This window comes from Cucurbita moschata, unplaced genomic scaffold (assembly GCF_002738365.1).
Source record: "Cucurbita moschata cultivar Rifu unplaced genomic scaffold, Cmos_1.0 Cmo_Scf00002, whole genome shotgun sequence".
NCBI classification, from domain to species: domain Eukaryota; kingdom Viridiplantae; phylum Streptophyta; class Magnoliopsida; order Cucurbitales; family Cucurbitaceae; genus Cucurbita; species Cucurbita moschata.
In genome coordinates this window covers 6640289-6660676 of record NW_019268518.1, presented here as the reverse complement: position 1 = coordinate 6660676, position 20388 = coordinate 6640289, and the positions used below count along the sequence as shown (strand labels likewise).

General features: G+C 34.8%; 3 protein-coding genes across 5 annotated transcripts in view; 1 reads left to right on the top strand and 2 right to left on the bottom strand.

Annotated features, from left to right (window-relative positions):
• Positions 1–403: 403 nt before the first annotated feature.
• Positions 404–2971, bottom strand: LOC111455792 (cytochrome P450 85A-like). 2 transcript variants are annotated; one of them, XM_023097416.1, is made up of 9 exons: positions 2674–2971; positions 2293–2599; positions 2065–2214; positions 1731–1973; positions 1546–1632; positions 1388–1466; positions 968–1074; positions 744–868; positions 404–660 (listed from the first exon to the last, which is right to left on the bottom strand). In XM_023097416.1, exons 1-9 carry the CDS (start codon positions 2874–2876, stop codon positions 573–575), a joined length of 1389 nt encoding a protein of 462 aa, XP_022953184.1. In that variant the 5' UTR covers positions 2877–2971; the 3' UTR covers positions 404–572. The 2 variants fall into 2 exon arrangements, with proteins under 2 accessions (XP_022953184.1, XP_022953176.1); XM_023097408.1 differs by having other exon boundaries at positions 2679–2971.
• Positions 2972–12824: 9853 nt separating this feature from the next.
• LOC111456311 (PI-PLC X domain-containing protein At5g67130) lies at positions 12825–16187 on the bottom strand. The gene is made up of 7 exons (XM_023098143.1): positions 15952–16187; positions 15701–15823; positions 14267–14404; positions 14100–14198; positions 13413–13716; positions 13115–13338; positions 12825–13043 (listed from the first exon to the last, which is right to left on the bottom strand). Exons 1-7 carry the CDS (start codon positions 16183–16185, stop codon positions 12951–12953), a joined length of 1215 nt encoding a protein of 404 aa, XP_022953911.1. The 5' UTR covers positions 16186–16187; the 3' UTR covers positions 12825–12950.
• Positions 16188–16800: 613 nt separating this feature from the next.
• Positions 16801–20388, top strand: part of LOC111456717 (solute carrier family 25 member 44-like) — an 8450-nt gene continuing 4862 nt past the window's right edge. The window contains exons 1-4 of one of the 2 annotated variants that reach the window (XM_023098689.1): positions 16801–17156; positions 18019–18371; positions 18460–18656; positions 19233–19377. In XM_023098689.1, coding sequence (XP_022954457.1) covers positions 17102–17156; positions 18019–18371; positions 18460–18656; positions 19233–19377 — 750 coding nt within the window. In that variant the 5' untranslated portion in view covers positions 16801–17101. Of the gene's footprint in view, positions 17157–17989; positions 18372–18459; positions 18657–19232; positions 19378–20388 lie in introns of both variants that reach the window. The other variant, XM_023098684.1, reaches the window with a different exon arrangement.

Below are 20388 nucleotides of genomic sequence, written 5' to 3'. Positions count from 1 at the left end.
GGTGAATTATGTTCAATGTGATCTTGAGCTTTGTTCTCTCGTGTCAATGTTTGGGATAAGCCAATTTAAACTAAGTGGCTTCTTGTCTCATTTAGGTTGGGTCATGACTCGAGCTAAATGGCTTCTAGTCGACCTCATTTTACCTGATAGCATCCACGAAACACTTGAGTAGTTGAGTTCTTCACATTTACTTAGAGCAATAGACCATTTAGAACATGATGGCCTGACGTGATCGGTTTGTTACATTTGTTCGATGCCAATAGTTAGGTCATAGACGAAAATAAAGACAATGGGTTGGGCCTAAGATCAAGAGGGTAGAGGTTGGATTTGTTGAGCAAAACCCAGGTTGCAATGTTGGAAAAATAATGTCCTTTGCAATGGAAACAGAGAGATGCAAACACTTGAGAAAATTCAATTTCATTCCTTTTGTCACTAAGGTGTTAGAATGTTATAAACATCATCATCCCTTCATCAATCTCTCTTTAACATAGACATAACCCATATATCATCATATCTCCCACTGTACATCAAACTCTTTTTTTATATATATATAATATTATTAATTAGTTCAGTCAGTATGATGAAACCCTAATGTGGAACCCACTTGGAGCTTCCACCCTTGGAAACTTCAACAGCTTATCTCCTCCAACTTCTTCCCATCTGCAAAAGAAATAAAAGTTTGAATCTTGAACTCAGCTTCTGTTCCATTTAGCCAAACAATACACAGGAAAAAAGAAAGGTACCTGTATTTAGTTACAAAGTAATGTAAAAAAGTAGAAATCTCTGCAATTCCCAGTTCTTTGCCAGGGCAATGTCTGGTTCCACCTCCGAAGATGAAGAAGTAATTATGGGACTCCAAGTTTTTGTCCTGAGAATGTCACACAAGGGCAAATTCGTCATTTTGGCAATGGAGGGTAAGTAAGAGAGAGAGAGAGAGAGAGAGAGAGAGAGAGAGAAGAGGACCCACCAGCCATCTCCATGGGTTGAAGGTTAATGGTTCAGAATAGAGAAAAGGGTCATAGTTAATCTCTCTGGTGTACACATAAATCCTCCATCCTTTTGGAATGAGAAACCCTGTAAAAACACACCAAACAAAAATGAAAAAAAAAAAGTGAGAAGATTTTGACTTTTTAGCCCAACTTTTTGGTTTGATCTCTCAGAACATTGTTGTAATGAGGAGGTGAAAAAGATCTGTCATTCTTTATGACCCTTATCTAAGCCTGACCCACAAAACAGAGGAGAAACAGAGAGAGAAAGTGGCCCAAAGTGAAAAAAAAAGGAGATGAATTGGTAACTGCAAAAGAGGATCTTGAGCCCCTAAATAACACAAAACAAAACAAAAACTAAAGAAAAAAAAAAAAAAAAATATATATATATATATATATACCATTTAGCTCCATGTCCTTCGTAGTTTTCCTCAAAACCCCATTAACAATTGTGGCCAGCCTCGATGTTTCGAATATCACCTAAACAATTCAAAACAGAGTAAAGTTAGTGTCTTTTTCTTTTCCTCTAAAGAACAGTTATAAAGACGACAGTAAGTACCGCACGAGTGAACTTCATGGCTTTAAGATCATCCCAATCAATGGGGTCCTCTGCCCTTTTCTTTTCTCTGATTGCAAAATGCTCTTCCTGCACTTATCAACTCTTTTAACTTAGAAAAAAGTAAAAGAGAATTGCCTTTTCAAAATTCCAACTCAAAAAGTTGTAAAGCTTTTTTGGTTTCTTACTCTTAGTTGCTGAAGAACTTTGGGATGATCATGGAGGAACTTGACAGCCATCATTGATGTTGTCGAAACAGTTTCATAGCCAGAGTACAAAACTGTGATGATTTGATCAATAACCTCTTCATCGTTTAGCTTGTACTTGTTCTCTTCACTCATGAAGAATCCAAGCATGTCATCCTTTTGTGTCTCTGAGGCTCTTCTCTCGTTTATCAGCTGCTGCAACAGCTTTACGATGTTCTTCCTCGCCTGAAAATCACAACCCTCCAAAAGCTTAAACCCAATAAGAGATGGAAATGACACAGACATCTTGAACAATGTATGAAAACCTATGCTTCACCTGAATTCCTCGGCGGTAGTTCGTGCCGGGAAGATCGATTGGGAGCGAGAGCGTGCCGAGAACAAGCTTAAAGAACTCTGGGATGAAAGATTCCGATAACGGACCGGACTCGATTCCGGCAATCTGCTTCATAGAAGACCGTAGAGCCATCTGAACACAAAACAGAATGAGTGAAAACAGAGGAGGGAAAACTATGATTGCTGCAAAAAATGCTATAATATAGATTACCTCTTTCGTCTTCTCTTGGATGTCAATGATTTGTTGATCCCAATTCCTCAAATGGGATCGCATAAAGTCATCAACTTTAGGAAGAAGACGATCTCTAATCATGGTGGGACTGACAACAGAGAGCAGAGCAGCTCTCATGACTTTGTGAGCGCCGCCATGGACGGCGGCAATATTGCATTTGCCAAGAATGTCAAGCATGGACTGAGGGTAACCAGGGACAAGCCCTTTTGATTCATTCATCAAAACATATCGATTAACCTCAGGATCCATCGAAACAATCGTTGGACACCCCAAAATATGGGACTTGNAAAAAAAAAAAAAAAAAAAAAAAAAAAAACAGAGCAATGATTAAAAAGCCAAAAAAAAAAAAAAGAAAAAAAAAAAAGAAAAGGGTACCTTGCTCTTTGGGATTTCATAAAGTTAGGACCTTGTTTGAGAAACTCAGTGGTCTCACCAAAAAAAGGCCAGCCCATTGTACCAGGGGGCAACCCTTTTCTTCTGTATCGAACTTCATTCCATCGAAGCAAAGCAGAGCAAAAACAGAGGAGCAAGACCAGAGCTAGAATCGCTATGGCCAACGCCATTGAAGCTCCCAAGAATCTCGAAATGGGAGCAAGGAGAAAGAGAGAGATAGGGAGCTGTTTATGTATGGGGCTTGGTTGGATTTAGTGGTGGCGAAGCGAGTGTCATATATATAGACCTCTGAACCACCGCGTGTGGGGAGGAGAGGGAGAGAGAGAGAGAGAGAAAAAGGGGGCCGTAGCTTCGTTCGTGCGTGTAGATAGAGAAAGAGAAAACGGGTGAAATTTGTGGAAATCAAGATCCCAATGCCATTAGGGGAGGGGACCCTACCAAACTTAGAGGGAAGGTAGGCTAACCCCAAAAGCTGTAAAATTCAATGGCCATGCCAAAAAACAGGGGAAATGGCTTTAAACCCTTGAACTAAAACAGCCTTGGTTTTGACCACGCACTCAGATTGATGAACAGCAAGCAGATCTATCTTATTTATAATCAAATAAATTATATCTTTATAATCAAATAAATTATAAGGATATGGAAATAGTAATAAATGGAAATATATAAAAAAGCAAATATTTAGATATTTTCCTTATAATAAAATATCAAATATGATATATATGGTAAACTATAATTTATTATTAAATATCCTTAACAACAACTCATATATCAAACTATATGGTACGATTATAATCGCATGAGTCGAGCATGCACAAACTGCTCGTTAAATAGGTTTTTTGAAACTCGAGTTGATGTGACATGTGTGTGGTTTTGTGTAGTGAAAACTCATTTATAGAACAAGTTATGACAAAGCTTTAAAGAACTTTGAATAACTTATAGAGCTTTGAAGAACTTAACCCATCTAGGCATCACTAGAGTCGTACGTAATTCTACGATATATAAGTAAGGACAACAACACTATCCTTGTTCAAGGTGAACTCAAATTAAGGTAAACCAATGTTGGTGTGAATTGCGATTGGTTTAGTACTATGAAATGAGAGAAAGATTTGGATATGTGTAAAAGCTCAAGAAGTCGATCGCTAATAGATATTGTCCACTTTGATCGATTACATATCGTCTTCTGTAAGGGAGAGGTTTCTATACCCTTATGAAGAACGTTTCATTTATCTCTTCAACTGATATGAGATCTCACGATCGCGCGGGAAATAGGGGTATATTGAAACGGTAAAGAGAGGGGGAAGAAGAGGAAGAAGCACATGCAAAGCACTCCATTTGACCAAAAAAGAAAAGGCATTGTAATTGTTACAGTCCTTCACATGACAGTGAACACAGACAGACACACTAGAAGACACTCCCACTCTCATAGGTTACCATGTGATGTCAAAAGCACAAACAAACACACACACACACACAGACAAAATCTGTTCCTTATTTTCTTCTAACTTCATGGTTCCATTCCAACTAAAACTTTGTAACTATCACAGTCTGCCCCTTGTTCCTCCTTCCAAACTGTGGATTCCCCCAACCAAATCATACTATAACTTATACCTTTCTATAACCGATTTTATATCTAATTTTCGTCTATTTTGTTACGTACGTATGTAGTAATACAAACAAATATTAGTGTAGTGTGACGAATTTTGATTTCGACATGCAATGAATTTCTTCTTTTTTTTTTTTTTTACTTCTTATTGTTGACTGTTTTGTTGTGTAATAACTATATTCCGACATATGTAGTAATACAAACGAGTATTCAGTGCAGTTATGATGAATTTTGACTTCGACATGCAATAAACTTTAGGAGATCTTTGTCTTTGTCATGTAATAACTATAATGACGACAAGTGTCGTAGTAAAATTTAAAAACAATAAAAACAAATCAAGTATAGTAATGACATGAATTTGATTTGGACATGTAACAACTTTAGGATTTATTTAGCTTTGTTTTTGCGGCGTAGGATAGAAGATTGGAACATCTGACCTCTTAGTCAAAATTTTAAACTTTTGACCCTAGAATGCTCATAATGTAGGTTGGTTATACTGCTATAGAGTTTACATAACTCCGAGCACTAAACTATGTGTCATTGGTATCCTACCCTATTTACATCATACCCAATAAAACTAAATGATTTGGTTTAATAATGAGCGCGAATTTAGATTCAATTCGTTGCTTGTAAGAGTCCAAGCCCACTGCTAGCAAATATTGTCTTTTTTGAGCTTTCTCTCTCGTACTTTCACTCAAGGTTTTAAAATGTTTCTATTAGGAAGAGGTTTCTACACCCTTACAAAAAAATGTTTCATTCCCTTCTACCATCGATATGGGACCTCACAATCCACCCCCTTAGGGGCTAGCGTCTTTGTTGGCACACCGCCTGGTGTTTGGTTCTGATACCATTTGTAACAGCTCAAACCCACCGCTAGTAGATATTGCCCTCTTTGGATTTTTCATTTTGGGCTTCCCCTTAAAGTTTTAAAACGTGTCTACAAAGGAGAGATTTCCATGCCCTTATAAGAAATATTTCATTCTCTTCTCCAACCAATGTGAGATCCCACATCGATCGGAGATAAAAAATGAAACAGTCCCAATAAGGGTATTGAAATCTCTCCCTAATAGACGTATTCTAAAACCGTAAAACTGACTCCAATACATAACGAACTAAAGCAGACAATATCTAAAAAAAAGTCGAAACAAGTGTATTGTTGTTACAATCTTTCATAGAAGAAAAAGAAGCATAAGCGTAGAAAGACAATCAACATGTTCGATTGACAAAGACGAAAGAAGTCGATAAGGTTAAAAAGAGAAGAAACAAAGGAAAGGAGGAGATCATGGTTTTGTTGTAATAACACACACCATTCAAAGTAGTCTCAAGAGGGTGTGGGGCGCCGTCCGTACAGTTGGTGTACACCATGTTCATCCGTCTAATCAAACACTTTGTTGCCCTTCCAAATCACACATTATCTTCTTCTTTTTTCTTCTCTTTCGCTTCAATCTTGTTTTTTTTTATTCAAATTTCTTGTCATTAGATAACCTTTTGTACTCTTAACTCCAATCTTTCATACTTGGTTATCAATTTCGACATCAAACGTCCAACCAAATTTCATATAATATTTTCAAAAAAATTATTCGATTAAATTACAAATTGAACATACTTCACATCAACTAACAATAGGAAGATCCGTACACGTAACTTTAAAATTTAAATCATATAGTATTTATTAAAAATTATTGAAAGTAGTTCTACCCTCGTTAGTTAAGAGGAAGATCGTGGGTTTGTAAGTAAGGAATACTATCTCCAGTGATACAAGACATTTTGAAAAAACCAAAACCAAAGTAACGAGAACTCAAGCTCAAAGTGGACAATAACATGATATATAAATGGTGCAATTTGTTCGAGAATCTCAAATGAAGCTCTGTAGTGTATTTTGTTCGAGTGAGATGTATGAGTCCGTCTAGCCAAGTTTGTTGTGGTGAGGTGGCACTAAATTTGGAATGGATGGTGACTTGAGAAAAAGGGTGGATCCATTGAGATCCCTTGGAAAAGGATTTGACATAATTATAAAAAATTTCAACTTAATTTTAATTTTATTATTATTTTTCCTTCTCTCTTACCAAGTACACATTTTGGAATGCTAATAAAGTAGCCTCCAAATCACGTGGGACTATTTTGGAAGGTGAACACATCGATCCCGAGTCCTAAGTTTGACCAAACTAATTATACGATGCACCAAATTATTTAAAATCAATGTCGATTAGCATATTGCCGAATTACATCATTACAAATTAAGTTGTCTCAATTTTCAGTACAAAATTGTTCGAATTCAATTCCAAATCAACTAAAGACACGCTATAAACGGAGAGAAAAGAAAAGGAAAATGACATGTGATATAAATACCTACTACTTTTTAGAATAAAATCATATAAACATGTGATAAAAATATTAGGCTAAAGTTTGCCGTTTTATTTTAACCATATGTAACAACTCAGTCCATCACGGGTAGATATTGTCTTTTTTAAACCTTCTATTCAAGGGATTCTCCTCGTGATTTTGAAATGTGTCTATGTTTCGTTCCTCTCTCCAACCAATTTGGGATCTAACAATCGTAGCTACTATCGTGTCATTTTAAGTCATTTTTTCAGATCGATTAATAATAAAATGAATATATATTTTAAATAAGATGAAGTGAAATAGTGAAAACATAGACAAGAAGGGTAAATGGAGAGACAAAACATAATATAGGATGGGACATAGAAATAGGGTGACAAATAGGATTTTTTTTAATTTTCATAGTGTTTAAACTATATAAAAATAAAAATAAATAACTGAATTGGGTTATTTATTATTATTTTTTTTATTTTTCGTTAAAATATAAAATATTATAAAATATAATTGAGAGACGCATTGCCGACAAGATATGATGTGTGGATTGATTAGAAGTTTTTAAAAATTTAGAAAGAAATAAAAGAAAAAAAAATAGAATAATGATATTAGAAATTAAAAAAAAAAAAAAAAGAAAGAAAAAGGGTGATGGAGATGGGTGAATGATAGAAGAGTATGAAAGAGGAAGTGCACGGAACTTGCACATAAACTTCACTCACCAATATCTATAAATATGAATTATTGATATAAATTTCAATTTTTTTAAATTCAAAATATATATCTTAAAAAATTAATTTTACATATTTAAAAAATAAATAAAAATATAGTGAAAAAAATTATAAGATATTTTTAAAAATTAAAAATAAAATTACGAGAGCTTATATTCAAAATAAAAATAGTATATCGTTACTCAATGTCTATTAATAATAATTAATTAATAATAAAAAAATAGTGATGTACATTCAAACAACCAGTTGCACGAGGGCCTCTTTTTTGTTCTTTTCTGCTCTTTCTCTCTGTCTCTTTCCTTCGCCTCTTTTCCATTATTATTATTTTATTATTATTATTATTATTATTATTATTATTATTATTATTATCTCTCTTAATAATTGAAACCCATTTCTCTTTCCATCACATGCACATGCACACGTGTGTACAGAGAATACTCTTTTCTCTAAGCCCCACTCTCTCTCTCTTTCCTAAATAAATAAATAAATATATCATTTAAATTTATTTACGGTGTAAATGATTTTAATAATATCTTTCACACAAAATTAAAAAAAAATAGTAACAATAATCATGTAAATTAATATCAAGTGTTTTTCTAATTTATTTAAATTAAAATATTTTTTTTTTATTTAAAAAGGGTTTTTCACGTTTAAATTAAAAATGACTAAATTTAAGTTTTAAAATTATTTATGTCAATTTAGGTTTTTTTTTTTTTAATTTTAAAGTATAGACTAGGGGAAAATGTAGAGTCTATTGTCTTATGTGACCAAAGTTTAGCGGCTAAAAATGTGTAATGATATGAATATAATTTCACTAAAGTTGTTGTATAATATTAATAATATTATTTTTCTTCTCACAATAAGGGACCAAATTTAATTCAAAGTCAAATTCTTTCATTTTCTTTGAATATAGATTTGGCTTATTAATATTTTGTAACGAGGCATGGAGGCCCTTCTAGTTGGCCTCATTGAATACAATAAAATAGACATTAATAATTAATTGGTATTATCCAACCGTTTTATCACAAAAATAAGTGGTTAAAATTCAAAACAACGCCTCTCTTCTATCCATAATAGTACATTTCAACGCTAATGCTAATTCTACTGTTTCTTGGCTTATTCTTTTTGTATATATTATCATACTATTAAATTGTCAATTTGTGCAGTAACAGTCTGAAACTACTACTAGCAAATATTATCAACATTTGATAATCGATGTGGGAGTCTCTTCTTGGAGGCTATTATCCTCGTTGGCACACCACCTAGTAACCTACCTAGGATATCTTCTGTAATAATTGTTCCCCTTTCGAACCGATATGAGACCTCATAATCCACCCCTCCTTAGAGGCCCGGTGCTTTCGCTGGCACACCATCCAATATCTAGCTTTTATACTATTTTGTAACAGTCCAATGTCACTGTTAGTAGATATTGTCCGTTTTAGTCCAGTATGTATTGTCATCTACTTCACAATTTTAAAAACATGCTATTAGAGAGGTTTTTACATATTTCAGTCATCTCTCCAATTAATCTAAGATCTCACACTTAAAACGTGTCTGTTAAGCTTGTTTTGTTGGATTCTTTTTTTCAATTACAAATTTAATTGATTAAGGTAGGTTTCAAATCTATAAACTTTTTGGTCGAGTATAATATCTAAACCAATAAAAGGTCAAATTTCAATAAATTTAACTAAATAGTTAAACACACGTTAGTATTTTTTTAACTCATGGAATATTTACTGTTTTTTACTCTTACGAAACATCCTTTTTCAGTAAAAGAATATTCGTAATGAATATAGAATATTTTGAATCCATATTTTCCGAATGGAAAGAATAAAAATTAATTAAAAACTTCGAAAATGGGGAAATGGAAATATGGCTGTGGTACTACTGGACCTATAATAATAATAATAATAATTATTATTATTATTATTTTATTATACTCAAAATATTTACAAAAGTAAATAAATAAATAAAATAAGAGGGTAAAAAAAAAGATTCGTATCCAAGAAGGCGTTAAAAAGAGGGTTTGTCTTTTAGCTAACTGACGTCCTTATCTTATCAGACTGAGAGGCCACTTGGATGAAAGACTGATCATTGTGCACGTGTGCCTCCTCTCTCCACGTGCGCCTGTTTTATTCATTTTTACACTTTCCTCTTTTTCTCTCTCCCCATTTTACCCTTTTTTTTTACCCATTTCTTATTTTTATCTAAAAAACAATTTTTACACTTTCACTCTTAATTATTTTCTTTCCCAATTTTCAATCACGGAAATTTTAATTTTATTTTCCCAAACTGACTTAAAAATAAATGTATCGTTTTGTGTTAGAAATTTTTTATATTTATGTTTAGAAATGTCAATAAATGAGATAGTTTCTTATATTTATTTAAAATTTTTAAAGAAGGACAATAAGAAGATAACCAAGAAATTAAAATGAAGAATTGTTCATACATTGATTGAAGTAAGGGATAGAAAGACAATCGAATAGAGAGATGATAAAATAATTTTTTTTTATTTACTTTTTCGAAGTTTGAAGATTAAAAAAAATATTTATGAAATAAATTAAAAATTATTTAGTATTTTTATTTGGTTTGAAATTATTATTTTTATAATCCAACTCACATTCTATTGTCTTCATCATTCTTCTTGTTCTTTTTCAACTCTTTCCTTCTCAACTTCACATTTTAAAAAATATATTAATTATGAATAAATTTATTGAAGAGAAAAGAAAATGAACTTATTTTAAATTAAAATACACAAATGACAAATTAAACAAAACTAAGAATAAAATAAAATAAAATAAAAAGTGAGAGAAAAAAAAAGTCACAATTTTTACCCCTTAATAATGGGTTGCACAGTGTACTTTTGGGTTTTGCAGGGAAATAGTTTCTGATTTGCCAGTGACAGTGTGGCAGATGAATGTCACGTGTGCTTGTTCTTAGATGCTCACTTTTCCACGTCATTTTATTTGAATTTTTCTTAAAAAATTTACTCTACATAATTTTAAATTTTAAAATTATATTTAATTAATCTTATAAAAAAAAAAACATAAAATCTTTGAAACGTATAAGGACCAAGTTGGATACCATACACATGTTAAAACTAGAAATGAAAGTTAGTATCTATACCAACAAGACATACATTTGTTTTCGGTGACTGAATCATAAGAATTTTCTAGTTAAACATGTTTTACTTAGAATAATTATATGTTGAGTAACCTCTTAAGAATTCTATTGAGATTTATGTGGGTGAAGACAAAACATGTTGGAAGAACTCGTGTTCATCTACAAGGATAGTTTTCACTCTTAAGAATCAAGGAGTAGATAACGTGGCTATGTTGAGGTCATTTAAATAGTCAGGATTCTTATACTAGTCAAAGTTTAAAGATTAAATTACCGACGAATCGTGTGGTTTAATGGATAAAAAAGATTCTCTAGAACGAAAAAAAGAAATAAAAAGTATAGAAGAAAAGGAGGTTTGGGTCCACAAGAGGGTTAAGCAAGCCTCCCTCAGGCATGTGTGAAAGGTCCCCCATTTGCACTTGAATGATGGTTCCAACCCAAGTGCTTATCTTTGGTGTTGTTTGGTTTCTCTCTATATTCCCACAGTTTGGAGTTTTATTTTATAAAGGAAACCCACATTAGGCATAACATAACCTTATATCTAGTAAAGACGGTACCAAAACCCATGTGATCTGGTGTCTGCTTCCCCTCTATCACCTTCAAAACCTTCCCTTTTTCTGTGGGCCTCTCCTCTTTCTCCATACAAACAACAATAAAAAATCAACCCCATGTGTACTTCCCTCGTGGTGTACCCTAACCCCATCTCTTTTCGATCTCGATACCACCTAAAACTTTTCCCTCTTTCAATATGTAATACCCCGTTACATATCTCTTTTAAAACGCGTCTACTCAGAAAATGTTTCTACACCCTTATAAGAAATTCTTCGTTCCTCTCTTCAACAACCGATGTGGGAGTTCACGATCCACCCATTTGAGGTGAACTGTGAGATCCCACATTGATAGGAGAGGAAAACGAAAGAAAAAACTCAAAGAGGAGAATATCCGACAGTGGGGTTGGGCTCTTACATATTATACCATTAAAACAATCTTTGTGACGATTGTTAATTAACGAAGACCAACCAAATTTAGTGAAGCATAATATAATTTCTCTTAATCTATTTAAAAATTAATTTGAGGTTATAATATGTAACATGGAGCCCATCAAAAGATCTTGAGCAACCAACATTTTAATAAAGCATGTTAGTTAGTGATCTTATAATATACATCTAATCTTATATTATAAATTTAATTATATCTCTTCTTTAATGTTTAATATTCTTGTTTTAACATTGGTAGCATGTGTTAGATACATACTTCTAAACCTACTCCCACATGTGCTCCTCACTAATCATATCACTTTGGATGTCACAATCTTTATAATTTAATTAAACTATAGCTTATAATTGAATGCATTTTTTTAATTAGGGTTTCGAAGAACCCAATGCATATTTTGACTGAATGTTTGTTGTTTTTGTTCTTGAAATTCTAATCATCTTGGAATTAGTAGTTAATTATTAATTAATGATTAATTATCCATTTGGGTGTGACATCGGCATGGCTCTAATTATGGTTTAGTGTGAAGATATTTTAAATTATAAGAAAATATATTTGTGGATACTTTATTGTAAAAGAGAAATATATGAATGTTTTTTTTTTATGTATATGTTTGTGATTGACCTTAAATTACTCTCCACCAATCAAAATGTTTTAAATAATATTTTAAGCAAATCATATGATTTAAAAAAAATATTATCATAAACTTTTAAAATTTTTAATAATATATAAAAAAATTAATTAATAGAATAAAAAATGGACGTTGATTTGTGGGGTTGCAAATCAGACGGTATGGCGCAACTCAAAGTGGATTTTGAGGAATTTATTTATTTGTTTTTAATTTTTTTCATTTTATTTTAAATAATGAGTTTCATTTCTGATTGTATCTCACTTTTGTCACACAATAATTATATATATATATATTTTAATTTTTTTTAATTTTTGGAGCAATTGTATGACCATTCGTACTATGCAGTGTCGTGAACTTAACATGCTTTAAGGAAAATTCAAGATCCATTTCTATTTTTCGCTCGATTTTGCGGCTTTATCGAAGTGAAAACTAAGCTCGTTCGACTATACACCTCGTCTATGAGTGCATGTTTGATTACTTGCGATTTTGGCGGACCTGTCTTTACTCTAAGGCAAGTCATCTGGTTTAACCTTACTTCTACTCTAGGCCGAAGTCATTTGAATACAAAGTTGCATTTTATTTCATCATCTTGATTTCATCATCTTTATTTCATCATCTTAATTTGACGTCATCCCAAATTCTAGGATGTGATCTGCCCTTATTACTCATCTCATGAGTCAACTATATCATAAGAACATCCCAAACATACATTTATTCTTGTAAGTATTTTCATGTTATCAAATGGATTCTATTGTCCCAAATGGTGGTATGGACACAAGTACTAATGGGCTGAGATTGGGCGACATGTCGAAGCCCATGAGTATCAATTTACTCAACCCACACATGAATGAATGTCAGTCGACCCACACAAGAGTTCCCCATTCAGAGTGTCCAAAGCTTGAAAGGCTCCACCTCCATCGCTCCTCTGCATAAAATTTGGTCAGTTTCAAGAGATGAAAAGAGAAGGGTTAAGGGGTGATCAGAGAACACACAAACCTTGTAGAAATCAAGAGCCACGAAGTTAGCCCATCGGTTACCAGCTGCCCCATGACAAGTTTGAAGCATGCCAACCAGATCCTCTGAGTTATGCTCACAAGCTTGTCTTTTGAATGGAACTGTTGGGAAATAGTTCACCAAAACCAGTGATTTTCTCTTGTCATCAAGTGCTGATGATTCTGCCCTCTTTGGACAGCTCCCTTCTTGCATTCCATCATTCCCATCTGCAAAATTTTAGGCTCTTTTTAATGTATGTTCGTCCAGATGGTCACTTTGTGGTATTTGTTAGGTAGCTTACATTGATTTTCGACCATGTAATTCCATTGGTATGCTATTCCTTCTGTTGCTTCCTTGGCTCTGTTTGATGTGAAGACCAGCAGCCTTTGGTTGTTTGCCACCATGTCACTGACTCGAGGCCAGTCGTCGTTGTCCTTCGGCATATTCGTGATCGGAAACCAGAATTTTTTGAGCCCGGCTTCGGTGAATACCTTGGTCAGTCCATTGGGAGATTGAACATAGTCTTCTAAGATCAATGTGACAATCTCTTTGGTGTTTGCTGCCAAGAATGCCTCTATCACCTTCAATGTGTCTAGTGCTGGTTCCTATAACAATTGAGATGTTAATAAGAATGAAATGTAAAGAACACAACACATGGAAAAAGCCCAACCACATGTCGTTTGGTCGACCTTTCCTAGAACAGTTGACACCCGATACTATCTTGCAACATTTTTTTTGTAACGGCCCAAGTTCATCACTAGTAGATATTGTCCACGTTGGCCCGTTACGTATCACTGTCAGCCTTACGGTTGTAAAATGCATCTGCTAGAGAGAGGTTTCCACACCCTTATAAGGAATGTTTCGTTTTCCTCTTCAATCAATGTGGGATCTCACAATCCATCTTTTTTAGAGTCCCAACGTCCTCGTTGGCACATCGTCCTGGAAGGACATAGCCTAAAAAAAAAAAAAGATGAGAATATGAACATACAAATGCAGTGTAGTTGTGGCATTTTCCTCCAAAGGAATGGCAGAGCCAGACATCTCCAAGAAAATCATAGGTATCCAACATAAACCCTCTAACTCCATTCTGCAAAATGGGGTTAGAAAATAATTAAGCTCACAACATATAGAAACAAACACTAATTAAAGCTATACATTAAGCTGTTGGGCGATGGTGTCCTCTTGATTGTTAAGTGTAACTCGTGGAACTCCGGTGCGAGAGGGCTCTCCTTCAATGGCAAATGAATTGTGCGTTGTTAGATATGCATATTTGTTGAATGGCAATGAATTATTCTGCATCAAAACAGATAGATTATCAGCATTTTGGAGAGTTTCCAAGATTCCCATTATGGAAAGATTCCATTTTGAAACAAAACAATAATGAGAGTTTGAGTGGAATGATGAATGAGTGGAAACAACTTTATACAAGTCTCTTTTGATGAATGAGTGGAAATATTATCTGTTTTGACTCGTTACGTATCGCTGTCAGCTTTACAGTTTTAAAATGTATGTCAGGGAGAGGTTTCCACACTCTCATAAAGAATGCTTCGTTCTTCTCTCCAACCGAAGTGGAATCTAACAATCCACACCCTTGGGGGCTAGCGTCCTCGTTGGCACACCGCCTGATATCTGGCTCTTATATCATTTGTAATAGTCCAAGTCCACCTCTAGTAGATATTGTTCGCTTTGACCCATTATGTTTCGCTGTCACCTCATGGTTTTAAAACATATGCTAGGGAGAGGTTTCCACACCCTCATAAGGAATGCTTCATTCTCCTATCCAACTGAGGTGGGATCTAACAATCACCCCTCTTGGTGGCCAGCATCCTCGTTGACACACTACTCGATGTCTAGCTTTGATATCATTTGTAATGGCTCAAGTCCGCCACTAATAGATACTGTCCGCTTTGGCTCGTTATGTATCGTGGCTAGTCTCACGGTTTTAAAACGTCTGCTAGGGAGAGGTTTCCACACCCTTATAAGGAATGTTTCGTTCCTCTCTCCAATCGACGTGGGATCTAACAATCCACCCCTCTTGGGGGCCCAACGTCCTCATTGGCACGCCGCTCTCTGTTTGGCTCTGATACCATTTGTAACGACCCAAGTCCACAGCCAGTAGATATTGTCCACTTTGACCCGTTACATATCGCCGTCAGCCTAACGGCTTTAAAACTCGTTTGCTAGAGATAGGTTTCTACATCCTTATAAGGAATGATTCATTTCTCTCTAACCGATGTGAGATCTAACAATTCACTGTTAAGGAATACATCTCCATTGGTACGAGGCCTTTAGGGGAAGCCCAAAACAAAGCCACGAGAGCTTATGCTCAAAGTGGACAATATCATACCATTGTGGAGAGTCGTGATTCCTAACATTCACCCCTCGGGGGCCAGTATCCTTATTGGCACACTACTTGCTGTCGGACTGTGATACCATTTGTAAAGGCCTAAGTCTACCGCTAATCGATATTGTCTAGTTTGGCCCGTTAGGCATCACGGTCAGCCTCGAAACTATTTTCCAGTAGAGCTACCGTGGTTGAAGGGAAACCCAGCAAGAATATTTGAGTAGCAGGGCAAGAAAAATGCATACCAGAAGTTTGAAGGGATCAGTGTAAAGAGATCGAACACATCTGGAGGCAAAGAAGGTTGGTGGGCATGACAAGCAATACAATCCAGGTCCACAATCTCCATTAGAAGAGCAGCCATCCCCCAGCTTAAGAACACAATCATTCATTAAAACGAAGAGAAGAAGAAGAAGAAGAAGAAGAAGAAGAAGAAGAAGAAGAAGAAGAAGAAGAAGAAGAAGAAGAAGAAGAAGAAGAAAGAAAGGGAAAAAGAAACCTTGCAGAGCCCATTGGAGCAGGTCTGATCTGCAGCTACAAGAGGGAAGATGAGGAATGAAAGCAGGAGTATTGGATGAAGGCTGCTCTGCCAATGGGATATCTCCATTTTTGAGGAGCAGAGATAAGAACTGAAACGTAATGCGAGGGTTGATATTGAGATTCCTCTGAGTAATAGTGGTGTAGAGAAGGTGTGAACAGGGGAAAGTTTGTTTGGGTTGGTTGGAATTGACATTCATGTAAGAACCATTCTACCATTCTTTCACACCCATTTTTTCCAACATCATTTTTTATTTTTATTTTTTATTTTTTTATTTTTGGATTATACTGGTTCAAATTTGGTGTAAACTAAGCATGTATGGCAATATAATAATAGATTATAAAAATACACATAAACCAAATCAAACTAAGCTTCAATTGAATTATTATTTTAAATTTTAGGAGACTAATTTTAATTTGATTTAATTATTAAAATGAGATACTTAATTTAGGTTAAATTCATCCAAATTTTAAAATATCTTTTTAATAATACACTTGGATATATATATATATTTTTTTTAAGACAAAGAGTGTTTATGCTACTTTTAAAATTTATAGATATTTTGAATTTTTAAAAAGTTGAGGGTATTATTGAAATTTGATTTAAAGTTTAATGGTATTTTTGAAATAAAAGAAATAAGAAAATGATATTTTTTAAAAGTTTAGAAATATTTTTATTAATAGTAAGTGAAGAGTGGGCTTGTTGGGCTTTTTGGGCTTGTGAGAAAAAACGAGGCGGCGCGTGTTTGGATTTGGGCCTGAAATCAAAGCCCAAAATTGTATACAAAAACAGCGCGAGGCGAGTGCTGTTTGTGACGAGCAAAGAAGAGGAAGAAGAAAGAATATGGAATAAGAGAAGAAAAACCAAAACGCCACTTTCCCATTCAATTGCTTTCTCTTCAACCATTCAATTCTGAAGAAAATCAAGGAATTCTTCGACTCATTTCCCCTTTTTCACATCCTTTTTAGCTTTTCGGGCTGTTGCTTAACTAAATTCGCTCAGCTCATCGTTCTCGGCGATATCGATTGGTTTCCTGACTTCTTCCAACTACTATCAATACGTTCTTGAATTCTTCTGTTGGTTGTTCGATTCAGATAAAGGGAGGCCATGAATGCGAATAGTTCTCGATTTCAGTCGCTTGGTCAGACCGAGATTAACTGGGACAAGTACGATCGTCTTTCATTTCCTTTCCTCTGTTTTTCTTCTTCTGTTTTCTGGGAATTTTTCTATTTACTTCGATTCATTCCATTTCATGAATCTTTTGTATTTGCACATCAGTTCTTTACTTCGATTTGGTAGCTTGTGTCGGCGTTGAATGGTAAGGATTGCTGACTCTCGCTAGTATTGGTTGACCAATCTGGCTTTGTTGCTTCTTCTCGTTTAGTTCTCCCTATGCATCACTTTGATGCATTGGTTTTTGATGGCATATAAGAGAAGAAATGTCGAAGGAAGTTGAAATTTTGGTAACAATGTTGAGTTTTATGTGCGAGGGAGAGAGAGAAAAAGAGATGCATAATCAGGGATCGGGAAAAGAATATAGAGATATTGTCAGTGGATTAAAATTGGAACATTTTTTCAAAGTGGAATTGACCCAGGTTTTAAGATAGAACTTGAGATTTAGGATGGTTCTGGCTTTGACATACTCATTGCAATTTGATGCTTTAAGCTGGTTTGTGAAAATGGTGGAGAATAGATTTCAGCCGTAGGTTGTCTGTACTAGTCTACGAGTCCTTTGTTTTGAAGTATGAACTGACTCGGACATGCTGGAAAATTGAAATTGTTAGTATCTTGATTTGCAACATTTGTGCCCTATGGCATTCAGTGAATTATAATTTACATGTATTTTTCTAGCCTAAATGCATTATGGATGGGTACTGGTTGTACTTATGCACTAGCAGAATTGTGTATTTGCAAATACAGAAGTATGTTACTTTTGAACACGCTCAAAGTTGCCGTACTTGTATGATTATTTATTTATCGATCACTCTACATACCGCAGGCTTGATAAAGCAAAATTTTATGGCGTAGGAGCTGGTCTCTTTACTGGGATTACAGTTGCACTATACCCTGTTTCTGTTGTAAAAACGAGGATGCAGGTTGCTGTAAAGGATTCTGCCGAGAAAAATGCATTTTCTGTAATTAAAGGCTTACTGAAGAATGATGGGGTTCCTGGTCTTTACAGAGGGTTTGGCACTGTTATCACCGGTGCGATTCCTGCAAGGATTATCTTCCTTACTGCTTTGGAGACTACCAAAGTGGGAACCTTAAAAATGGTTGAGCCATTGAAATTTTCTGAACCCACACAGGCGGCAATAGCAAATGGGTTAGCTGGCATGACTGCATCACTTTTTTCTCAAGCTGTCTTTGTTCCAATTGATGTGGTCTGTAGGCTTGATTTAGTTTTTGTTAAAATTTTGTTATTGTTTATTCATTGTTCACTTAAAAAGCTTAAATATATATGCCACTCAGATTAGTCAGAAGCTCATGGTTCAAGGATACTCAAGCAATACAAGATATAATGGGGGTTTAGATGTTGCTCGTAAACTGATAAAGTCTGATGGGATCCGGGGATTGTATAAAGGTTTTGGATTATCTGTTATGACCTACTCTCCATCTAGTGCTGTATGGTGGGCAAGTTATGGTGCAAGTCAACGTATCATCTGGAGGTGAGACATGGTAATTTCCCCTCATTTGTGTTTTAAGTGTTGAGTTTGGATCATTGCATGAAATGAATTACTACTAGAAGTGGTTAGAAATATCATCTTCCCTTTCTTGTTCCTGAATGAAAGAATCTATTAGTTTCTTGATAATAAATTGTAATTTTTCCGAGTACATATCAAATAGATACTGCAATATTAGTTTTGTCTCTCTTTCATGTACAGCGTTCTTTATCATATACCTTAGTTCTAGTTTTGGTTATTGTGTTTCGAACCATTCTCCTTCTGGCAGTGTAGGCACTTTAAAGTGCATCTCTGTTTGGATTTTTTGAGCTATATATATTAGTTTGTGGCTTTACTGGCAAAAGGATGCAATATGGAAATGATACGATAGGAATTGTCCAACATTTATCAGGCTTTTTTTTTTTTTTTTTCCAATTGTATCTCAGAGGTGTTAATATTAGATTTCAGAGTGTCCCACTGTACTGTTGTTATTTGCACTACATAATGCGGCTGTATTTTCTGTTTGAATTGATTGCTCTTATCTGACGTTGGAATTATAATGCTTATGTTGTGGCGTTGAAGGTTCTTAGGCCAAAACTCTGGTGCAGAGAAATTTGCTCCTAGCCATGCCCAACTTATTTCTGTTCAAGCTGCAGGTGGAATAATTGCAGGTGCAACAGCTTCCTGCATTACGACGCCATTGGACACTATAAAGACTCGCTTACAGGTACTTGTTAACCTAGTTCACGTCAAATCATTCTTCTCACTGGCTCTCTGTTCATTTGTTATTAACTTATTTGATACCAAATATTGTTTGCTGTTTCTACTGTAATGGAAGTTGTGCTATCATGAAAATCCTACAGATTCTGTCTATTATGTTGTTAAAACTCTATGCGTTGTACTGGTTTTACTGCATCAAGAATGCTGCATGAAAGGCAAGACCTTATGAGCCTCTATTTTCTGCCTGAAATTTTGAAATGCATAATCTATAAGTTTTATTACTTCCATGTTGGTCTGAAGTTTGATTTGCAAAATAAAATGCTAAAAGGCTATCTTGAACACACCCTAAAAGAGTGGGGGTGGTTCTAAGTAGGGGTTGGCGATAATGGAGAAGGTGCTTTTGTATCTTCCAAAAGGAAAGCCTTTTTTTCGGAATACTTGTCTGGGGGAGCCTGGAAGGTTCGTCAGAATGTTGGGGGTGAGGGTCCTGGGATTTAGATGTAGAGTTCAGCGTATTTCAGCACTTTCCTTTTGTGTGTTTACAAGTACAACCTAGCATTTTAGTAATTAACCTATGTTTTGTATTCCTAACAACTGGAGGACCTTTTAATTTGGGGGTTTATTTGTGGTATGTGTTGTTCTACTTTCATTCACTTATTCAAAACTGATCTTAGTTTGGGTGTTGAGAATTCACTTGGACATAAAAGCTTCTTCCCTTCTGAGATTGCAAATCCCAAGAGCAACAAGAGTCCAGAGATATAAGGATTGGAACAACCTTCCCCAAGAGTGCCATGTCCGAGGATCCAGGCATATTAACTTATTCTCTCACCACTGTAAATGACCTCTCCTTTTTTTAAAGTAATCGCCCTTGAACTCTTTGATCATTTGACACTGCCACTGAAACTACTAGTCCGGCTTAGAACTTTTTGCTCTATTTGCTAAATCCCTCCTTTAAAATCTACTACTGACTAAATCATGAAATATCCCTCCTAAAAAAAGAAAAAAAAAAAAAAAAAAA

Bases quoted from the DNA above. Each gene is read 5' to 3' on its own strand.
- LOC111455792 (XM_023097416.1), bottom strand. From the start codon at position 2,876: ATGGCGTTGGCCATAGCGATTCTAGCTCTGGTCTTGCTCCTCTGTTTT. The intron at 1,633-1,730 runs GTAAGAAACCAA...TGATAAGTGCAG, and splicing joins AAGTTCTTCAGCAACTAAGA to GAAGAGCATTTTGCAATCAG. The intron at 1,467-1,545 runs GTACTTACTGTC...TGAATTGTTTAG, and splicing joins CCATGAAGTTCACTCGTGCG to GTGATATTCGAAACATCGAG.
- LOC111456311 (XM_023098143.1), bottom strand. From the start codon at position 16,185: ATGTCAATTCCAACCAACCCAAACAAACTTTCCCCTGTTCACACCTTC. The intron at 15,824-15,951 runs GTTTCTTTTTCC...TGTGTTCTTAAG, and splicing joins GCTCCAATGGGCTCTGCAAG to CTGGGGGATGGCTGCTCTTC. The intron at 13,044-13,114 runs GTTTGTGTGTTC...AATTTTATGCAG, and splicing joins TGGCTCTTGATTTCTACAAG to AGGAGCGATGGAGGTGGAGC.